The following is a 20,606-nucleotide window of genomic DNA, read 5'->3' as shown; positions in this document are numbered from 1 at the left end:
TTTATATGTTTTCATATTGTTAGAGTCCTTTCATTTCAAGTTCAAGAATTCTCTAATATTTCTTGTGAGGCAGGGCTAGTGGTGATGAACTCTTTTATCTTTTGTTTGTCTGGGGATGTTTTTAATTCTCCTTCATTTCTGAAGGATAGTTTTACCAGGTATAGTATTCTTGATTGGCAATTTTTTGTTGTCGTTCAGCACATTGGCTATATCATTCCACTTTGTTCTGGCTTGCAAGGTTTCTTTAGAGACATCCATTGGTAGCCATATGGGGGTTCCCCTGTATGTGACGAGTCTTGATGCTTTCTTTTCCTTCTTTCAAAATTCTCTCCTTGTTTTTGTCTTTTAACATTTGATTATAATATGTCTCAAAGTAATTTTTGGGTTGATCTTTCATGGAGTTCTTTGAGCTTCCTGTACCTGGATGTCCATTTTCTCCCAAGATTTGGGGAGATTTCAACTATTATTTCTTTAAATAAACTTTCTACCACTGTCTTCTTCTGGGACTCCTATGATATGAATGTTTGTTCCCTTAATGATATCCCTTAATTCACATAGGCTTTCTTCACTTTTTTTTTCATTCCTTTTTCGTTTTTGTTTCTCTAACTGGTTCTTTCTTTCTTTCTTTTTTTTTAAGATTTTATTTATTAGAGCGCAAGAGAGCGCATGCACACTTTTTTTTTAAAATTTTATTTATTTGAGAGAGAGAGCACAAGAGAGCGCATGGGGAGGGGCAAAGAGAGAGGGAGAAGCAGACTCCCTGCTAAGCAGGGATCCCAATGTGGGGCTTGATCCCAGGACCCTGGGATCATGACCTAAGCTGAAGGCAGACACTTAACTGACTGAGCCACCCAGGCACCCCATCTAACTGGCTAATTTCAAACGGTCTGTCTTTGAGTTTGCTGATTCTTTCTTTTGGATGTGTAAATCTGTTCTTGAAGCTGTCCATTAAAGTTTTCATTTCTGTCATTGTATTCTTCAACTCCAGGATTTCTCTTGAGTTCCTTTTTATGGTTTCTACTTCTTTATTAATCTCATTCTTTTCATTCATTGTTCTTCTGATTTTGTTCAGTAGTCTGTGTTCTCTTTCATTTCATTCACTTTCTTTATGATGATTATTTTGCATTTTTTGGTCAGGTAACCTGTAGAGCTTCATTTCTTTGGGGTCATTTATTAGCAATTTATTAGTTTCTTTTGGTGATGTCATATTTGCCTGATTCTTCCACGTAGTATTACATTGGTGACTGTGTATTTGAAGGAACAGATACTTTTTCCCGTCTTTACAGATTGGTTTCATGAGGTAAGGTCCTCCTATCTATTTTCTGTATTGATTGGATTACCTCTGAAATATTAGCTGGGCTGAGTTGGAGCTGGTTGCAACTCCTCAGTGGGGTCTGTGGTTGGAGGGCTTGTTATTAGGGGCTTGGGTGGGCATAGATGCTGACTGGTCCCTGAGTGAATTGAACTGCCTCCAGTACCCTGTTCAGTAAGTAGGGTGGTCCTGAGACAAGGGTCTGCTTCAGAGTCCACAGTTGGGTCTTCAGACACAGGCCTGTTAACCAGTTGCATGGACTGGTATGGCTCCCATCAGGGAGGGACCTGAGAAGATTGCTGTTTGTTCACTGGTTGGGTCCCTGGGTGTCTGGGACTGCTCCCTGACTGGTGGGAGGGACTGGAGCAAAATATAGGGCTGGTTCAAGGTCTCTTGATATGTAGACATGGGCATCTGCCTTTGGGTCCCTGTGCTGGCAGGACAACTTGTGCACTGAGGCTTGGAGGTCCTGAAACCGAGTATAGATCCCCTTCAGAATCTTTGGGAATGCAAGAGGTGGGTCCCTTGGTTGGCGGATCTGGTGGTGGACTGTGGCTCTGATGGGGCTGGAGCCAAGTATAAGGCCCTTGAGGCTTTCTGGGGGTTCAACTGGGAGTGTCTCATTTTGGTCCCTGTGCCAGCAAGCATATTAACAGACTGCAGTTGTTGGGAATTAGAGATAAGTATAGGGTCCTTTTAGAAATCCTGGGGTGGTTGACAAGAGTATCTCCCACTGGGACCTAAACCCTTTGGACTGCTGGCAGACTGTGGCTGTGAGGAAGCTAGAGCTGCTTATAGCGGTCGTTCAGGATTTCAGGGGGCACGGATGGGAATTTCTCCTGCCTGGTCCCTGTGCCAGCAGGCCTGTTCTAGAAGTGTGGCTGGGAGGGGCCTGGAATTGAGTATAGGGCCCTTTAAGATTCTATAATCCAAGTTTGACAAGTTTACCTCCAGGGATAACTATTCCAAGAGGGGCTAAAGCCAGTTCATGGGCCACTTCAGGGTCCACAGCTGGGACTGAGGTCTATATCTACTACTTGATGCACACGGGGGTGTGACTCCTCTCAGGCCCTTTGGTATATGGTGCTGGTGACAGACCCAATACCTGATGGGTCTGTAGCCAAGTCCTCAGTTATGGAGCTGCTTCTGGGTCTATAGCCAGGACCACGGTTGGTAAGTCAGCCTCCTGGTACAAGCCTAACTTCTCAAAATGGCTCTCCTTGGACTACACCAGGGTTTCATAGTCTTCTGTCTGGTTCCCAGATCTCCTGCAAATGCACTTTTGTCCATGGATGGATTTCAGATTATTATGTGTGTGGTGGGGGATGTGGTTGAGGGATGTTTTATGAGGTCATTTTGCTGATATCACTTCTTTCTTGTTGGCTTTATTTCCTTCTACCACACACAGATATTTATAATATAAACAGGAAAAAATCCTCATATTTTCCCAGTACACTTGAGGTAGGTAGGGTTGTTTTTTTCCTCCAACTATAAATCAAGATATCCTGGGAAAGGAATATAGGGGACAACTTGAAGAGCCAGTTGTAATGTCCAGAGGTATATAACAATATGATTGGTGGGGTCTGGAACACAGGAATACAGGCTCTGCCACATGCTTAACCCTCTGTTTAACCCATGACTATGGGGGGTGGTGAGGAGTTAGGTATGTTTACCAGAAAAAAGGAGAGAGAGAGAGAGAGAGGTGGGAAATCATACTGAATAGAATTAAAAAAAAAAAAAAAGAAAGAAAACAAGTCAACAAAATACAGAAACAAACAAAAAAATAAAATAGTTAGACATCACTGCAGTTAAGTCTTACTCTATAGTCTGTGTTTTCTTTAGTTTCAAAACCTGAGGCTTGTCATTAGTGGGCATGTTTTAGTGTGCTCAGGCTGCCGTAAAAATACTGTCTCCCAGTTGCCTTAAACAATAGAAATTTATTTCTCATAGTTCTTGAGCCTGGGAAGTCCAAGATCAAGGTACCAGCAAGGTAGATTTCCTTCTTAGGCCTCTTCTCTTGGCTCATAGGTGGCTATCATCTTACTGTGTGCTCACACGACCCCTTTTCTGTGTGCATGTGGAGGGGGAGAAAGAAAGAGAACACAAACTCTCTGGTGTCTCTTATAAAAGCACTAATCCCATCAGATCAGGGTTCTACTCTCATGACCTCATCTAACCTTAATTACCTCCCAAAATCTTCATCTCCAAATACCATCATTCAACATGCCAATTTTGAGAGGATACCAGCATGGCGTTCATAAAGAGAGCCACTAGAATGGGCTTAAGTTAATAGAAGTAGGACAATACTCATTACTTTTTCATGCCCATATACCTTTTTGCTGTTGGGTGTTGCATCCCGCTCAGTGTGGTAAAGGCTTTAAAGCTGTTCCTAAACATTTGCACATTTCAATTATTTTAGGTATTTGTTTGGTTTTTGGTCTAGGCATAAGTGAGAAATACTGGTCAACGTATTAGTCAGGGTTCTCCAGAGAAGCACAACTAATAGAGTGTGTGTGTGTGTGTGTGTGTGTGTGTGTGTGTGTGATTTCTTATATGGAATTGGCTTACATGATTATGGAGGTTAACAAGACCTAAGATCCAGTATCTTCTGTAGGCAAGCTGGACACTCAGAAGAGCTGATTGTATAGTTCTGGTCTAAAGACTGGGAGAGAGAAGGCAGTTAAGCAGGAAGGGAGACGATGGGCATTTTGGCCATTTCTTCACGTGACTTACTATATTACCTTTAGAACCTGGTTAGGCTATGTATCTGCCACTTCCATCCATTTGATGATGGAATATTACTGTGCCCGTGACTTTAAGGCTTGGTGGGTCAGGTAACACCCAATTCATGATGGACAGTTCAGGTCCCATGATAACTTAATGGCTTATGGTGAAATGTTCAGTCTAGTAAGGCCTAAGTAGCAGGCCATGAGCTGTAACTAAAAAAGAGAGTAGTCATCTGCAGAGGACAGCAGGATTCTGCTCCAAAATCCTAAGTAGTAGTGTAGTGCTGTTCACCTCTCAGGAACTGCCAGAGGCTCCAGACAGCATCCCGTCTGCCACTGACATTTCAGGCACTACTGGATTTGCTGGAGCAAGGGCCCAATTGGCAGAGCAGTTTGTGTAGCATTCTGGACTTGCTGCAGAGTCTTCTCTTGCTCTGGTCCACACTCGACTAGCAGCTTTTCAGGTCACTTGGTAAATGGACTTGGGTAACATGCCCACATGAGGACTATGTCGCACCCAAAGTCAAAGGCCCAGTTGTTGTCTTACCTCTTTTTTGGTTACCAGCGGGGCCTGATGTAACAACTTATCCTTCACTTTTGAAGGGAAATCTAGATATGTCCCACACCACTGCCCCCCTAGAAATTTCACTGAGGTCAAAGACTGCTGATTTTTTCTCAGATTTGCTTTCCACCTCTGACATGCAGTTGTCTTACCAATTAGTCTACAGTGTTGCTACTTTTTGCACACTAGGTTCAGTCAGAATAATGCCATCAGTGGAACAGGCCAAAGTGATACCTAGTGGAAGGAAAAGTTGATTAAGATCCCAGCAAACTAAATCACGATGGAGGGCTGGAGAGTTGCTGCACCGCTGAGAGAGGACCGTGAAGGTGTGTTGCTGGCCTTGCCAGCTGCAAGCAGACTGCTTCTGGTGGTCCTTATTGACCAGCATGGAGAGAAACAGTGTCTGTCAGTTCAGCAGCTGCATACAGGTGCCAGGAGATGCGTGAATTTGCTCGGGCAATAGAACCACAGTAGCTACAGCAGCAATTACACTCCCCAGCTGCTTAAGCCTCTGATAATCCACTGTTGTTCTCCAAGATCTGTCTGTCTTCTGCGCAGGCCAGATAGTGTAGTCGAACTGGACTATCTTTCTAGTCCTTAATGGTGGTCTTGACTCTGCAGTGCTTCCTGGATTGTGGTGTTTATTGCTTTTGGTTAACTATTTTCCTAGGTAGTGGCAGTTCTAGTGGCTTCCAGTCGGCCTTTCCTGCCATAATCGCCCTGACTCCACAGGTCAGGGAGCCCGTGTGGGGATTGTGCTAGTTGCTGATTATGTCTGTTGCAGTCATGCATTCTGGAACTGGGGAAGTAAGCACAAGATGGGTTTGGGGACACACTGGGCCCCCTGTGAGTGAGGAGGACCTGAGCCGAGGCTCATTTATCAGCTGACCTCCATAGCTCCCTACTTTGACTGTTAGGCCACCATGATGTTTTGGGTCTCCTGGATTCAGTGTCAGTTCAGAGCCAATGTCCAGTAGTTCCTGAGAGGTCTGATGATTTTCCTTTTGCACAATGCCCAGTTACCCTGGTAAACGGCCATAGGTCCTATTGGGGAAGTGGGAGAAAGATTAAGAGTATACGTTTTTGGCAGTGTCTCAGGGTTCTACCTGAAGGGGACCCATCCTCTCCTTCATGTAAGGGGTTCTGGGTCTGTAATATGGATCAAGTTTGGGAATTGATTGAGGGCCCTTGAACTGTTTTGCTCATTTGACCCAGAATTTGCTTCCTCTCTTTTTATTTCTAGGAGCACCATGATCAGCTAACCAATGCCATAGGTGTGGGCAAGTCTGACTTTTCTGATTGCTTCTTTGACGTTGCTGTTTATTATGGCAGCCATATCGACCTTGCCTCTGCAGTTAAGTGCCTTTGCACTTGGCCCCTGCCTCTTGACGTTCAATTACTCCCATGGCATTAGGTGTTCCAATTCAGGGACTGTTATTCCTAATGCAAAGTGGCCTACCAGTAAGAGTGATGATATAGAAATTTAGGCCTGCAGGGACTCCCCTCACAAATTATGTCTCACAGTTATGGTGAAAGGTATGTCTGCTGGACCCTTCCAGAGTGAGTAAATGGGTTGGAAGTGGCAGACCCATTCTTAACATTCCATTCTTCCCTAAGCTTTTGAATCATCTCTTGTGCCTTTAAGCAAGACAAGGCTAGCATTTCCAGCTTGCTCAGCATGGGCTAACTTTTGGTGCATGTTTCAGCTGATTAACCAACAAACTATTAAAGCTCTTTGTAACCTTTTTCTGACCTGCAACATTAAATGCAGAATCTCTACTTAGTAAGTGTCATGGTAAATTTGGCCTCATCCAACTTTCTGTTCCTTCCACCATTATCCCACACCCTTAATATCCATTCTGATACATGTTCTGTCATGATAAATTAGAAAACTCAAGTAGTTCTTTTGGTATTTAGTACACCTCCTAACAGGTCACACTTTTAGGGGCCTGCTGAGACTTGAGACTAGTGATAGGTCTAAAAGCGAGGAGGGCCAGTGGCCATGAGTCCTGAGGATAATCAGCATTGTCTTGAATGGCAGTTTCCTCACTTGAGGCCATTACAATTTCCTCGGGCAATGCAGTGCTAATCCCTTTTTTTGGAGTAGAAAGGGCTTTTCTGTTGAGGGTAGAGAGACTGCTTCTACTGGCAATGTAGACTCATCAGTATTTAGGGGCTCGATGATTTAGGTTAGACTTTTGTTCATTTGATCTAGAATTTTTCTTCTTATACAGATATCAGGGTCTTCCCACACATCTGCTTTCCAACTTTAGGATCCCATTCTATTCCCCTAATGCCCTCACTTTAATGGTAGATAGGCTGTAGAGCTAGGAGGTCCAACTTGTGTTGTAATCTCACCAGTTGTAGGATGAAATTCTGGGTTTGATTTTCAGAGGTCTCAGCCCTATAGCTACAAAAGATTAGAGTCTCCTTCAGGTTACTTTTGTTGTGTTTGACCTGAGAGTTCAAGTTTCTGAGCTTATTCTTTTCATTCTTTACTTTGTTCTGTTACATTAGGAGTAACCACCGATCTCATATTTATTAGTTTGAGAGAGATGTTTGAAAGTATCATATGCACAATTACCCAGATCCTTGATTCTTATAAGTTGATTAGGAATAACCAGTGGTGATATTTTACATACCTTTCTGCCAGAACATGCCATGGATTCTCAGTACTGTGCTGTTGCAAATAGAGTCACTAACATCTTTAAATGTAGTCAGGTAAGAGAACCAATTCCAGAAGCCTGGGGGCCAATTCAGAAAACTCATCCTTAAAAACTGTTCTCCAAAACCAGTCTTCGTATCTGCATTAGTCAGGGTTTTCCAGAGAAACAGAAGCAATAGGAAGTATATATATATATGTGTGTGTGTGTATATATATATATACACATATAATGTGTGTGTATATATGTGTGTGTGTGTGTATACATTCATTTATTAATTATAAGGAATTGACTCATACAATTATGGGGTTGATATAGGCCCAAGATTTGCAGTTTGCGAGCTGGAGATCCAGGAGAGATGATGGTGCAGTTCCAGCCTGAGTCCAAAGGCCTGAGAACCAGGAGAGCTGATGATAGTTCTAGTCTGGAAGCCGGCAGTCTCAATACCTATGAAGAGCCAATGTTTTAGTTCAAGTCAGGAGGAAGATAAAACCAGCCCTAGATTGAAGACAGGCAGGCAGGAGTAATTCTTACTCAGGGTTAGGTCAGGCTTTTTGTTCTATTCTAGCCATCAACTTATTGGACGAGGCTCATCCACATTAGGAAAGCAATCTACTTTACTCAATTTATTAATTTATATGTTAAACTGACCCAAAAAAGCGCCCTCACATTTGACCACAGATCTGACACTCTGTCCTGGACAAGTGATAACCATCACAGTTATTATAAATTAATGAAGTTCAGAGTAAAAATATTTACTGGGGGAAAAAATCTGTAAAACATGGTGGATTGTAATATTCGTTTATTTTCTTTATCTGCCAAAACCTCTCAAAATACGGAATAAATCTTAAAGTGTGAAATATATGAGATTTCAACAGTAAATAAAGATTTCAACCAGTTCTGAAAAACTGAAAGAGGATAGAAGATACTAGACAGTAGTGGAATCTACAACTTACAGTGCAAACTGATGGGATGTGAACAAGAAGACTCTTGTAGCCTGGCAGAACCCTAAACACGTTGGTTTGCAGCTCAGATTTGGAAAAACTGGTTATAGCTGAGAGTGGGGTGGATATGGAACTACTTTTATTCTAGTCATGGAGAGGCTAGCTAGTTGTCCTGTCTGCCTGCTTCTCCTGTCTGGTCATCAAAGCATCAGCAAGCAGTTGCCTATTCCTCCAGGTTGGAGGTGAGACAATGGGACTTCTGATATATATTTGGCCATCCGCTGTGAGATGCCTTTCTCCGTATCCTAATGCTAGTATCCTGTTCCCCTTCTTGCACACGTAACTGAACTGTAGATGGATTGTTACATAAAGTTGGACAATTCTCAGAGGAAGCTGAGCAAAAAGACTGAGACAGAAAAATGAGAGAAAGATAAAAGCGTGAGAGGATCAATTAAAGATTTTTAAATCCAACTAATATAAATCTTTGGAGAAAGAAAATAGAAAAAGTGGACAATTGTGAAATTACAGAGTACTTGTTGAAGAAAAATCCTGATAGCTTCCAGAGATAAAAACAAACAAAAACAAAACAAAACAAAAACCCAAAGCAAACAAAAGCAAAAATAGATCACATACAAAGGAATGAGATTGAAAACTGAATTCTGGAAGACAGAGGAGCAATACTTTCATGTTTCTGAAAGATTCTCAACCTAGAATTCTGCCAGAGTATCAGTCAAGTGAGAGGGCACAATAAAAACAATTCAGACATTCAGAGGCTCAGAAAATTGATCTTTTATTTATCTTTTCTTAGGAAATCATTTAATATACTGTTCCAGCAAATGAGGAAGTAAATGAAAAAGAGAAAGAATCGTAATCTAGGACAAAGAGAAATTCCAAGATAACAGCTATGTACCAGGCGAGGAGAATAATCAGTTCATTTGGAGAAGGGGTCCCTAAAGGAAGGTTTCTAGAGAAAGAGGGAACTTGAAAGAGGAAATGACATAATAGCCTTTTTTTTTTTTTTAAGTGGAGGTTTGAATATTGATATGGCAAAGGCCGATTGTGTAAGAAGAAAGGCAAGTGTTTGCTGTGGTGAAAACAAAAGCTATATAAGAAAGAAAATACACTCTTAATACTTAGCTTTGAAATCAACAGTGTTCTGTTTTAATTGTTGGGAAGGAATACTTAATCCCCACTTCATTGTTTCCTTGTGGAGGAACTTCAGTACTCTTTGGTTTTGAGTGACTTCAGCAACATGGCTGAATAAGAGGTTCCTCCTTCATGTTCCCACCGCCCCCACCTCAACAATAACAATTTGATATCCATTAATGGACAAAAGTGCCTTTGTGGGAGCTGTGGGATCTAGCATCGTATGTCAAGGGACAAGGGAGGAGCTTTGTCCACTGTGTGTTAGGTGATAGGCATAAAGACCTTGATGCTGGCTGCAGACCCTGCAGTGGCCTGTTTCTGGCTCTGGCTCTTCTGGGCTGTAGTCTGTAAGTCCCTGGAAAGCATAGACAATCACCCACAGATGAGAGAACCTTTGTGGAAGTCCAGGTTTCCAGCGGAGAAGTTCCAGCACAGTGTTGGAGCAAAAGTATGTGAGTTTAGACACATTAGAGAGGGTAAGAGGAACAGTTTGACTCTATCTGCATCACCCCTGTCCCAAGGTGGCACAACTTAGGGGCCAGATAAATCTTTTCAGCCTGTGGTTTCCCATGAGGGGAATGAGAATGGTGAGTGAGCACCTGGCTTTCCCAGCTGTGCAGGACCCATTCACTCTCACCTCATCCAGAGTACTGACTTGTGAGCTGCATGACTGAAAGGGGGGGAGTGGATTAGGAGGCTGAGAGAGCGGCACATTACTCTTGGAGGACGTTAAGGAGATGTGATCTGAGAGTCCTATGTACCATTTAGGAAGATTAAAATCATACCAAGTATGTTTTCTGACCACACTGGTGTGAAACTAGGAATCATCAACAACAGAAAAGCTCAAAAATTCACAAATATGTAGAAATTAAACAACACATTCCTGAATAAACAGTGGGATATAAAAATACCTTGAAACAAACAAAATGGTAAGACAACAACCTCAAACTTATGGGATGCAGCAAAAGCAGTTCTAAGATGGAAGTTTATAGCAATAAACACCTACATTAAGGAAAATGGAAGATCTCAAACAACATAACTTTATACCTCAAGGAAATAGAAAATGAGTAAACTAAGCCCAGAGTTAGAAGAAGGAAGGAAATAACAAAGATCAGGGCAGATAAATGAAATAGAGACCAGAAAAACAATAGAAAAGACCAAAGAAATAAGAGCTGGTTTCTTGAAAATATAAACAAAATTGACAAACCTTTAGTTAGGCTAAGAAAAAAGAAGACTCAAATAAAATAAGAAGAGAGGAGACATTACAACTGATACCACAGTAGTACAAAGGTTCATGAGACTACTATGGACAGTTATATGCTAATAAATTGGATAACCTAGAGAAAACAGAGAAATTTCTAGAAACATACAGCCTACCAGGACTAAATCATGATGAAATCGAAAATCTGAATAGGCCAATAACACGAAAGGAAAGTGAATCAGCAATCAATAATCTTCCAACATAGAAAAGCCCAGGATCTGATGGTTTAACTAGTGAGTTCCACCAAACATTTAAAGAATTAATTCCAGTCCTTCTTAAACTCTTCAAACTATTGAAGAGAACACTCCAGAACTCATTCTACAACATTAGCATCACCCTGATGCCAAATAAAGACACTGCAAAAAAGGAAAATTACAGTCCAATATCTTGGATGAATTTGGATGCATAAATTGTCAGCAAAATACTAGCAAATTGAATTCAACACATTAAAAAGATCATACACCATCATCAAGTGGTATTTATCCCCAGAATGCAAGGATGGTTCAATATAACCAAATATATAAATATGATACACCATATTAACGAAAGATAAAATCATGATCCTCTAATATGCAGAAAAGCTATTTGACAAAATACAGCATATTTTCTTGATAAAAACCTTTGAACAAATTGGATATAGAAGGAATGTACCTCTACGTAATAAAGGCCATTTAAGATAAACCCAAAACTTACATCATACTCAGTAGTAAAAGGTTGACAGCTTTTCACCTAGGATCGGAAATAAAACAAGGATGTCCACTCCTACTACTCTTATTCAACATAGTACTGGAAGTCCTAACTGGAGCATTTTGGCAAGAAAAAGACATTAAAAATCATCCAAATCAGAATAGAAAAAGTGACATTGTTTTTGTTTGATATGATATGATACCATCTTTTAAATATAAAGTTCTACAGACTTCCAAAAAAACTGTTAAAACTAATCTGTGAATTTGGTAAAGTTGTAGGATACAAGGTCAACATACAGATATCAGTTGCATGTACATACACTAGCAGTGAACTAACTTAAAATGAAATAAAACCATCCCATTCACAATAGCTTCAAAAAAAGTGCTTATGAATAAATTTAAGCAAGGAGATGAAAGATGTGTTCACTGAAAACCCCAAGACTGTGATGAAAAAAATTGAAAAAGGCACAAATAAATGGCAAGATATCCTATGTTCATGGATGGAAAGAAGTAGTATTGTATAGTACTTGAATAAAAATAGACACAGAGATCAGTGGAACTGAATCAAGAGCCTAGAAAGAACCCTGCATATATGATCAACTAGTATTTGACAAGGCTACTCAACAAGACTACTCAATGAGGAAAGGATAATGTTTTCAGTAAGTGGTATTGGGAAAACTGGATATTCATATGCTATTGAATATTCAGTGATACTGGACCCCTATCTTATACCACTCACAAAAATAATTCAAGATGGATTAAAGATTTGAACACAAGACCTGAAACTGTAAAACTCCTAGAGGAATACACAAGGGAGAAAGCTCCTTGACATTGGTCTTGGCAGTGATTTTTTTAAAAAATATAACATCAAAAGCAGAAGAAACAAAAGCAAAAATAATTAAATGGGACTATGTAAAATTAAAAAGCATTTGCACGGTAAAAGAAATAGAATGAAAAGGCAGCCTTTGGGATGGGAGAAAATATTTGCAAATCATATATCTGATAAGGAGTTAATATCCAAAATATGTAAGGAATTCATATAACTCAATCACAAAAAAGCAATCCAATTTAAAAAAATGTGCAAAGGACCTGAATAGACATTTATATAAAGACAACAAATAGCCAACAGGTAGATGAAGAAGTGTTCAACCTCACTAATCATTAGGGGAATTCAAGTAAAACCACAATGAGTTATCACCTCATCCTTGTTACGTAGCTTTCATCAAATGTCAAGAGATAAGTGTTCATGAGGATATGGAGAAAATGGAACTATTGTGCATCATTGGTGGGAGTGTAAATTGGTATAGCCACTGTGGAAAATAGTATGGAGTTTCCTCAAAAAATGAAAAATAGATCTACCATATGATCCAGCAATCCCACTTCTGGTGTATATCCAAGGGAAATGAAAACTGGATCCTGTGGAGATATCTGTATTCCTGTGCTTATTGTAGCATTATTTACAATAGCCAAGATAACCTAAGTAGCCATCAGCTGATTAATGGGTAAAGAAGATGTGGTATATATATATATATATATATATATATATATATATATGATGAAATATTATTCAGCCATGGAAATCCTGCCACTTGTGACAACATGGATGTATCTTGAGGGTGTTACGCTAAGTGAAAAAAGTCAAATGGAGAAAGACAAATATTGTATGAACTTATTTGTATGTGGAATGTAAAAAGCCCAGCTAATAGAAAGAGAAAGTAAAATGGTGATTGCCAGGGACTCGAGGTAGGGAGCTGATGGGAATGGGGAGATGTTAATTAGTCAAAGGGTCTAAATTTCCAGTTTAAAGATGAATAAATTCTGGGAATCTAATATTCAGCATTTTTATCATAGTTAACAACACTATTATATACTTGAAAGTACTAAGAGTATATCTTAAATGTTCTCAATACAAAAAAGAAATGGTAATTATGTGGAATGATGGAGGTGTTAACCAATCCTACTGTGGCACTCATTTCTCAGAATACAGGTTTTAAAAATCACTATGTTATATAACTTAAAGTCACACAATATTATACATCAGTTATATCTCAGTAAAGCTAGAAAAAAATAAATAATGCTCTCAGCCTCAGTGTCCTCCTCTTTCACACCCTCTTTCACTCATTGATGTAATTAATGAGTTTGGGAGAAGACACTGGGCATGGGTGCCTCAGCCCCTTCTGTCTTCTCTCCTCAGATATACCTGCCTGCAGAGAGGGTACATTCTGGTCTACTCTCTCAGCCATGCAGTAAAATTAGCAGGGCAGGCTCTGCTTCTGTGGGGGGAGGACTCTGGTTGTCCAGAGCAACCTGTGATTAGGCAGGTAAGTTTGATTTGGGGGGGTATAGTATTAGGAAAGCCCATTTTGCTGTTTGCTTTAGTCATGTTAAATGCCTTATTGAAAATAAAGATGATACTTTAATTTCCAGTTGTCAGCCTCCCGTTTTTTTTTTTCACCTAGTTCTTTTTTTTTTTTTTTTTTTTTTTTTTAAAATTTNTTTATTTATTTGACAGAGATAGCCAGCCAGCGAGAGAGGGAACACAAGCAGGGGGAGTGGGAGAGGAAGAAGCAGGCTCCCAGCGGAGGAGCCTGATGTGGGACTTGATCCGGAACGCTGGGATCACACCCTGAGCCAAAGGCAGCCGCCTAACGACTGCGCTACCCAGGCGCCCCTCACCTAGTTCTGAACTTGCTTAGGCAATAGTGATGTGTAATGTGCTGGTGGGATAATATCCCAGTATTAGTGATGTAAATATGAAGCAATATTTACTTTGAGAAGACAAAGGAGGGGCATTTGGGATCATGTTAGAAAGCTGAATTCTCTGAGAAACAAACTGAGGGCTTCAGAGGGGAGGGGGTGGGGGAATGGGATAGACTGGTGATGGGTAGTAAGGAGGGCACGTATTGCATGGTGCACTGGGTGTTATACGCAACTAATGAATCATCGAACTTTACATCAGAAACCAGGGATGTACTGTATGGTGACTAACATAATATAATAAAAAAACATTAAAGAAAAAAAAGAAAGCTGAATTCTTATCTATCATAAAGGGCAAGAGTTGATGATGTCTAGAATAGGTAAATCAAGAAATAGCACAAAGTAAGTCATGGAGATGAAAAGTATAGCATTGGGAATATAATCAATAATATTGTAATAACCTTGCATGATGACAGATGGTACCTACACTTATCTTGGTGATTTGTAATATATATAATTATTGAATCACTATGTTGTACACCTGAAACTAATCAAATTTTAGGAATATGTATATTTCAATTAAAAAAAGGCTGGAAACTACCTGCCCCCCCCAAAAAAAAAGAAAGAAAAAAAGAAATAGTATACTAATTTAAAATAGGGAGGGTGGGGCGCCTGGGTGGCTGGGTTGTTAAGCTTCTGCCTGTGGCTCAGGGCATGATTCCAGTGTCCTGGGATCGAGACCCACTCCACATCGGGCTCCCTGCTCCGCTGGGAGCCTGCTTCTTCCTCTCCCACTCCCCCTGCTTGTGTTCCCTCTCTCGCTGGCTGTCTCTCTCTGTCAAATAAATAAATAAAATCTTAAATAAATTAATAAATAAAATAAAATAAAATAGGGAGGGAATTGTCAGAAAAAAATGGTAGTTGCTTCCGGACTGCTGGACTGGCAGAGTAGATAGAAATGGGTCATGGAGTTGTTTCAGATAAAGACTTTCAGCACTTTGGTTTTTAGCCATATACAGTGTATTTTGTTTTAAGAAAAAAAAATGAAAAAACAAAGGTAAACTGGCACCCTGTTCTTCAGAAGTGTTCTGTCAGTTTGATTGACAGCATTGACATTTAGAGACTTTTGTTGTCATTCAGAGGCTGAGTGATTCTGTGGTGGAAAGAATTTATAACAGTGGTGATTCAGTTTACTGGAATGGTTGATTACTTAAAAATGTATGTGTTATGAAAGTTATGAGATTTTTCTCTGAACCAATTGCTATATCAGAGAGTGCTTGATTGCCTGGTTTGAAAATCATAACCAACAAAACATGCCTTTTCCCTTTCCCAAAATGTACGAAAGAGATGGCAAGAAGATTTCCTGACCATGAAAATGACTCTGCTTTGGAAATTGGGCATGCTTTAATGGCTGTAAAAGCTATCAGGTGTTCGTGTCAGATTTGGTGCTTGGTTTAATATCTTTGGTCATTTCTAGGAATGAAACATCCATGTTTAATGAGTTCACTCTGTGTTCACTCTTGGATAAATATTCCAACTGCATTTGAAGAGCATATTCTCCCTTATAATGTAGAGCATTTGATAATTATATTTTCAGGTCTTTCAGATGCTTATTTGTTGTTCTTAATGTGTTCAAGATTTAGAGAAAGGAATGTAAGAGTCTCCTAGTAGCTTTCTGTTTTCATTTCCCACGTGTATAACATTTTTTGCACTACGAATGCTGAATTTATGTTTGTGGCAGAGTTTGTTGACTATTATGTTTTAGTTGTGAGTTATATCTTTTATTGGTTCAAAATGTCCCTTTGGTATATCTTCGTGGTTTTCTCTTAAATTTTACCTCAAGTTTGCCTAATAGAAGTTTTGCCCAATTCTTTTCAGAGTCGTTTAGTTTTAAGCATGAGCAAGCATATGATTGCGTATTATTTCATGGCCCAATCTAAGTTTTTTCTTCTTTTGGAAAAAAGTTTTTAAAAAAGATTATGAGATGAGGAGCCTGGGTGGCTCAGATGGTTAAGCATCTGCCTTCCGCTCAGGTCGTGATCGCCAGGTCCTGGGATTTAGCCCAGTGTCCTGTTGAGCTTCCAGCTCAGCGGGGAGTCTGCTTGTCCCTCTCCCTGTGCCTCTCCCCCTGCTTGTGTTCTCTCTGTCTCTGTCACTCAAATGAATAAATAAAATATTTTTTAAAAATAAAAAAGGAAAGATCACATTTTCATTGTTAAAAAATTAAAAATATTGTGGAGAACAAAAAATTAAGGTCCCTTGCTCATACCTTAGTAATTTCCCCTCTTTTGAAACTCATTTCCTAGGGGTAACTACTGTTAACACTGGGTTTTATATCTATCCGGTTCTCTTTCTGGGCATTTACAAGTGCCTATACTCCCCACCACCCCATTAGACTATGGGATGAGACTTTAAATAAAATTCTGAAATGTTTTTACTCAATAGCACAGTGCAGAGATCCTTCATGTCATTATATGGAAATCTACTTCATTCCATTATAGATACACTCTTGACTTAACCACATTGCAGAAGTTTATATTGTCTGTAGTTGGTTGGTTGGTTGACTTCACCAGGACTGAACACTCTTCTAATCTCATCTGCTTTTTAAAAAATATTTTATTTATTTATTTGAGAGAGAGAGAGATCATGAGTGTGGGGAAGGGGCAGAGGGAGAAGCAGACTCCCCACTGAACAAAGAGCCTGACGTGAGGCTTAATCCCAGAACCGTGCGATCATGACCTGAGCTGAAGGCAGATGCTTACCCAACTGAGCCACTCAGGCACCCCTAATCTCATCTAATCTCATCTACTTTTGTAAGTACTTTTGTAGGATAGATTTCCTGGAATAGATTTTTAAATTAAGGGATATATACATTTAAAATTTGATAGAAACTGTCAATTTACTTTTCAACAAGATGTGAATAATTTATATTCCACTAATTGTATATGAGGGTGTCTTATTTTTGAAAAATATATTATCCGTCTTTTTAATTTTTGGCATCCTATTGACAAAAAGCTGCATTATTATTTTAGTTTGCATTTCTCCCATATAAGATGTACCACTATTACTTCCAAACCCCCTCACACCATTTTTTTGTTGAAAAAATATTGACTTTAAATTCTACTTGATTACTAACATATGTAGGTATATTTTAAGGGCTTTTATCTTTTTGTGTTTTATTTAAAATTTTTGTCTTTTTGTGTTGTATTACCATGTCAACAACTTTCATGTATAGGGGTAGCAAATGCTTGGTATGGGTACCTATACTTATATACTGATGGAACGAAACACCAAACATTTTCTATAGCAGTAAAATAGGATAGGTTGGATCCTTTCCTTTCTGGTCTCTACCAAAGGCTGGACTCTGGGGACTTTGAGCAGGCTGACAGTACACATACACACACACACACACACACACACACACACACACACACATATGTATGTATATAAGTATATTAAATTTTTTATTTAAAGTCAGTTTAGTTAACATATAGTGTAATACTAGTTTCAAGCTTTATATATTTATTCAACATTTATTTAGGGGAGGGGCTAAACATTAAGTGGGAAAAGAAATGGAAAAAGAGAACTCTTCCGCTCCTTTTTTATTATCCTAGGTAGTTCAGCCTTGGCTCCAAAGTCACAGTCTGAAATTAGTAAGCAGGAAGTCCTGTAGTTAACTTCATCTGCCCTCCTTCACTTGTGGTTGGTGGTGGTGGTGGAGGCTGGGTAGTGTTGTAGAGGATTCTTACTTTACCCCTTCAAGCAACTTATCAAGGTATTCCTTCCAGTTTGGTCCTACTCATTCCACAAAGTAAACAATGCCAGTCAGAACACCCTTTCCTACTAAGAACTAGGAAGTTCTGTCCCCTAAAGTGAGTCTGCCAGATATTCACACATTTTATCTTATTTCTGTGCCCTTATTTAATGGTTCAATCATCCACTGTAAGTCAGTTATTGAAAGAAAAGTCCCCTTTTAGTTGAATAGAAAAGCTGTTGTTAAATATCTCCTCTGAAATGCATATATATATGAAAAAAGTATTTTGAAATCTTTATTCAGAGAAACGGGTGGGTGGAGGACAAGTGAGGAGTGACTTATTTACTGTGGAATCCTCTGTAGTTTAAAAATTTCTAATCATATGAATGTATTTCTTATTTAAAAAGTAACTGAAAGTTATTGGAGAATTTGGGGATCCTCTGACTCTGCAATAATGTTGAAATTTATGTATTTTTAGAATAATAAAGGTATCTGTTGATATTGCATTATTCTCTAATTATTCTTTATTTCATTAGAGCATTTAAGCATTCTGATTTTGTGTAGTTGGTTGCTTAATAAAATTTTAAAATTGCACTCCATAATCTTTAAGAAAAGTTAGTCTTTTTCTTCTAACTTATCCCTAAAGAACAGTTTTTCCTAAGTTTTTTCTGGAAAAGTGGAAAATTTCTACTAAGTTTTTAGCCGATCCCTTTAGGTCTGTAATATTTTTCTCATATAATGATATTTTTTATATCTCTTTCAATATTTAGGACTCATTTGTGTTTCATATCTCAGAATTTCTAGAACTATATAAGATAATAATGACTTATTTTCAATAGTGCTTTTAATAGAAATGCCTCTATTAATTCATCATTAATCATGATACTGGAAGATAGGTTTTATCTTATCAGCAAAGTAAACTTTTATTCTTATTTTGGAAGAATTTTTTAAAAATTGGGTTTTAAATTTTATGGAATACTGTTTTGATGTCTTGTACTAATGACAATTTATGTGAAATATTATGGTAACAGATTTCCTATCATTGAGCTTTTCTTATAATAGTGATATCAACTGTATCTGGTTACTTTTGATTTGAAAAAGTCCATTTGTGAATATTTTACTAAGGGTTTTCGCATCTATATTTGTATGGAAGGATAGATTATAATTTTATCATTGTTTTTGTCCTTTTTGTCATCCTTGTCTTTTTTGATAGTTCTATGTTAATTTTACTTTTCTACATTTTTATATATATATAATATGTTAGCAATTCCTTGAAAGTTTAAAAGAATTCAGCATGAAATAATCTGTGCCTAGCTCTTTTCTTCTGGGTACTTGATTAACGTGTTCAGTTTTTCCTTACTCATTACTTCATTTTTTTTTTCAGATTTGTAGAAACTTCCAGTGTGTAAATGCTTCTGTTCTGAATTATGACTGTGATATTCAGAAAAAGTGTCATGGACATGGGGTAGGTAATATTCTCTTTTGGTTTGTTCATAAAAGTAGCATTGAACCATGAGAATTCCCAATGAGGGTTAGGTGAGACTTTCCCAGATTTTTAGATGTGGGGGAATTTAGATATCTGACAAATTTTTCATTCTTACAAAAAAGAGTGCCTGTGGATTTGCATGAACTTAGTCCTTTTTTTGGTTTCTGTTCTTGAGTTTATGATGCAGAGCAATATTCACAATTAACCAAAGTGCTTTTTTGATTGTTTTGAAGGTATGTAATAGCAATAAGAATTGTCACTGTGAAAATGGCTGGGCTCCCCCAAATTGTGAGACTAAAGGATACGGAGGAAGTGTGGACAGTGGACCTACATACAATGGCAAGTAATGTAGAGGAAAATTAGTTGATGACCCAATGACCCATGTCAGAAATTGGGCATCCTTGTACTTCTCCCTCATTCCCACATTGGTTATACACTAAATATGGTGATTCTGCCTCCTAAATTTCTCATGAATGTTTCTACTTTTTTAATCCCTATTAATTACCTTCAATTTCTTGCCTGGATGTACATAATAGCCTCTTAACTAGGCTCCCTCTTTCTCATCTTGCTTCCTATAATCCATGTTACATACTATAATACAGAATTTTAGTGTTTCTCTTCAGGAATTGTTTTGATTATGTCATTGTCCTGCTTTGAATTTAGTGCTTCTACATTGCTATTAGGATGAGGTCCAGAAATCCTTAACGTGGCTTAAATATCCTTTATGATTTGCCCCTAGCTTAACTTTCCAGCCTCTTTTCACTATGCTTAAGACATTGTAACTTCTTGGGGTGCCCGTGTAGCTCAGTTGGTTGGGGGTCTCGCCCTTGATATTGCCTCAAGTCATTATCTCAGGGCTGTGGGATTGAGCTCCACACCCAGTTCTGGGCTCAGCAGGGAGTATGTTTGAGATTTCTCTCTCTCCCTCTCCCTCTCCCTCTCCCTCTGCCCTGTCTCCTGTATGTGCGCATGGGCGCGTGCTCACTTGCTCTCTCTCAATTAAATAAATAAATTTCTTAAAAAAAAAAGACATTGTAACTTCTTTTATTTCCTCTAATAGGCTACTACTCTCTTACCTCTGGTCTTCATAAAGTATTCTATTCACATTGTGGAAATTTGGCTAATGGCTACTCAGATTTCAGTTTACACCTTATTTTCTCGGAAGTTTTCCCTGCCTAAATCTGAATTAATATGCCCCTTCTATTTGTTCTCCTTTTATTGTAAGCAGTATCACATACTATAGTAATTACTTATTTACTTATTTTTTTTTCCTAATAGACTATGAATGAACTCCTTGTTCACCAGTATCTTCCTGGAGAATATATGCTTTCTTTCTCTTGGGTAAATACTAAGAAGAATGGTTGGCTCA

At 38.8% G+C, this 20,606-nt stretch overlaps 1 protein-coding gene across 3 annotated transcripts in view; it reads left to right on the top strand.

The window, feature by feature from the left end:
- The window catches only part of ADAM9 (ADAM metallopeptidase domain 9), a 142,681-nt gene that overhangs the window by 106,558 nt on the left and 15,517 nt on the right, over nt 1-20,606 (top strand). For 2 of the 3 annotated variants that reach the window (XM_002925248.4, XM_019805972.2), the window contains exons 17-18: nt 19,136-19,216; nt 19,471-19,576. In XM_002925248.4, coding sequence (XP_002925294.1) covers nt 19,136-19,216; nt 19,471-19,576 — 187 coding nt within the window. Of the gene's footprint in view, nt 1-5,843; nt 7,412-19,135; nt 19,217-19,470; nt 19,577-20,606 lie in introns of those variants that run through there. The other variant, XM_034647445.1, reaches the window with a different exon arrangement.

This window comes from Ailuropoda melanoleuca, chromosome 18, assembly GCF_002007445.2.
Source record: "Ailuropoda melanoleuca isolate Jingjing chromosome 18, ASM200744v2, whole genome shotgun sequence".
Taxonomy (NCBI): domain Eukaryota; kingdom Metazoa; phylum Chordata; class Mammalia; order Carnivora; family Ursidae; genus Ailuropoda; species Ailuropoda melanoleuca.
The sequence above is the reverse complement of the archived record's forward strand: the minus strand, read 5'-3'. Positions and strand labels throughout refer to the sequence as shown.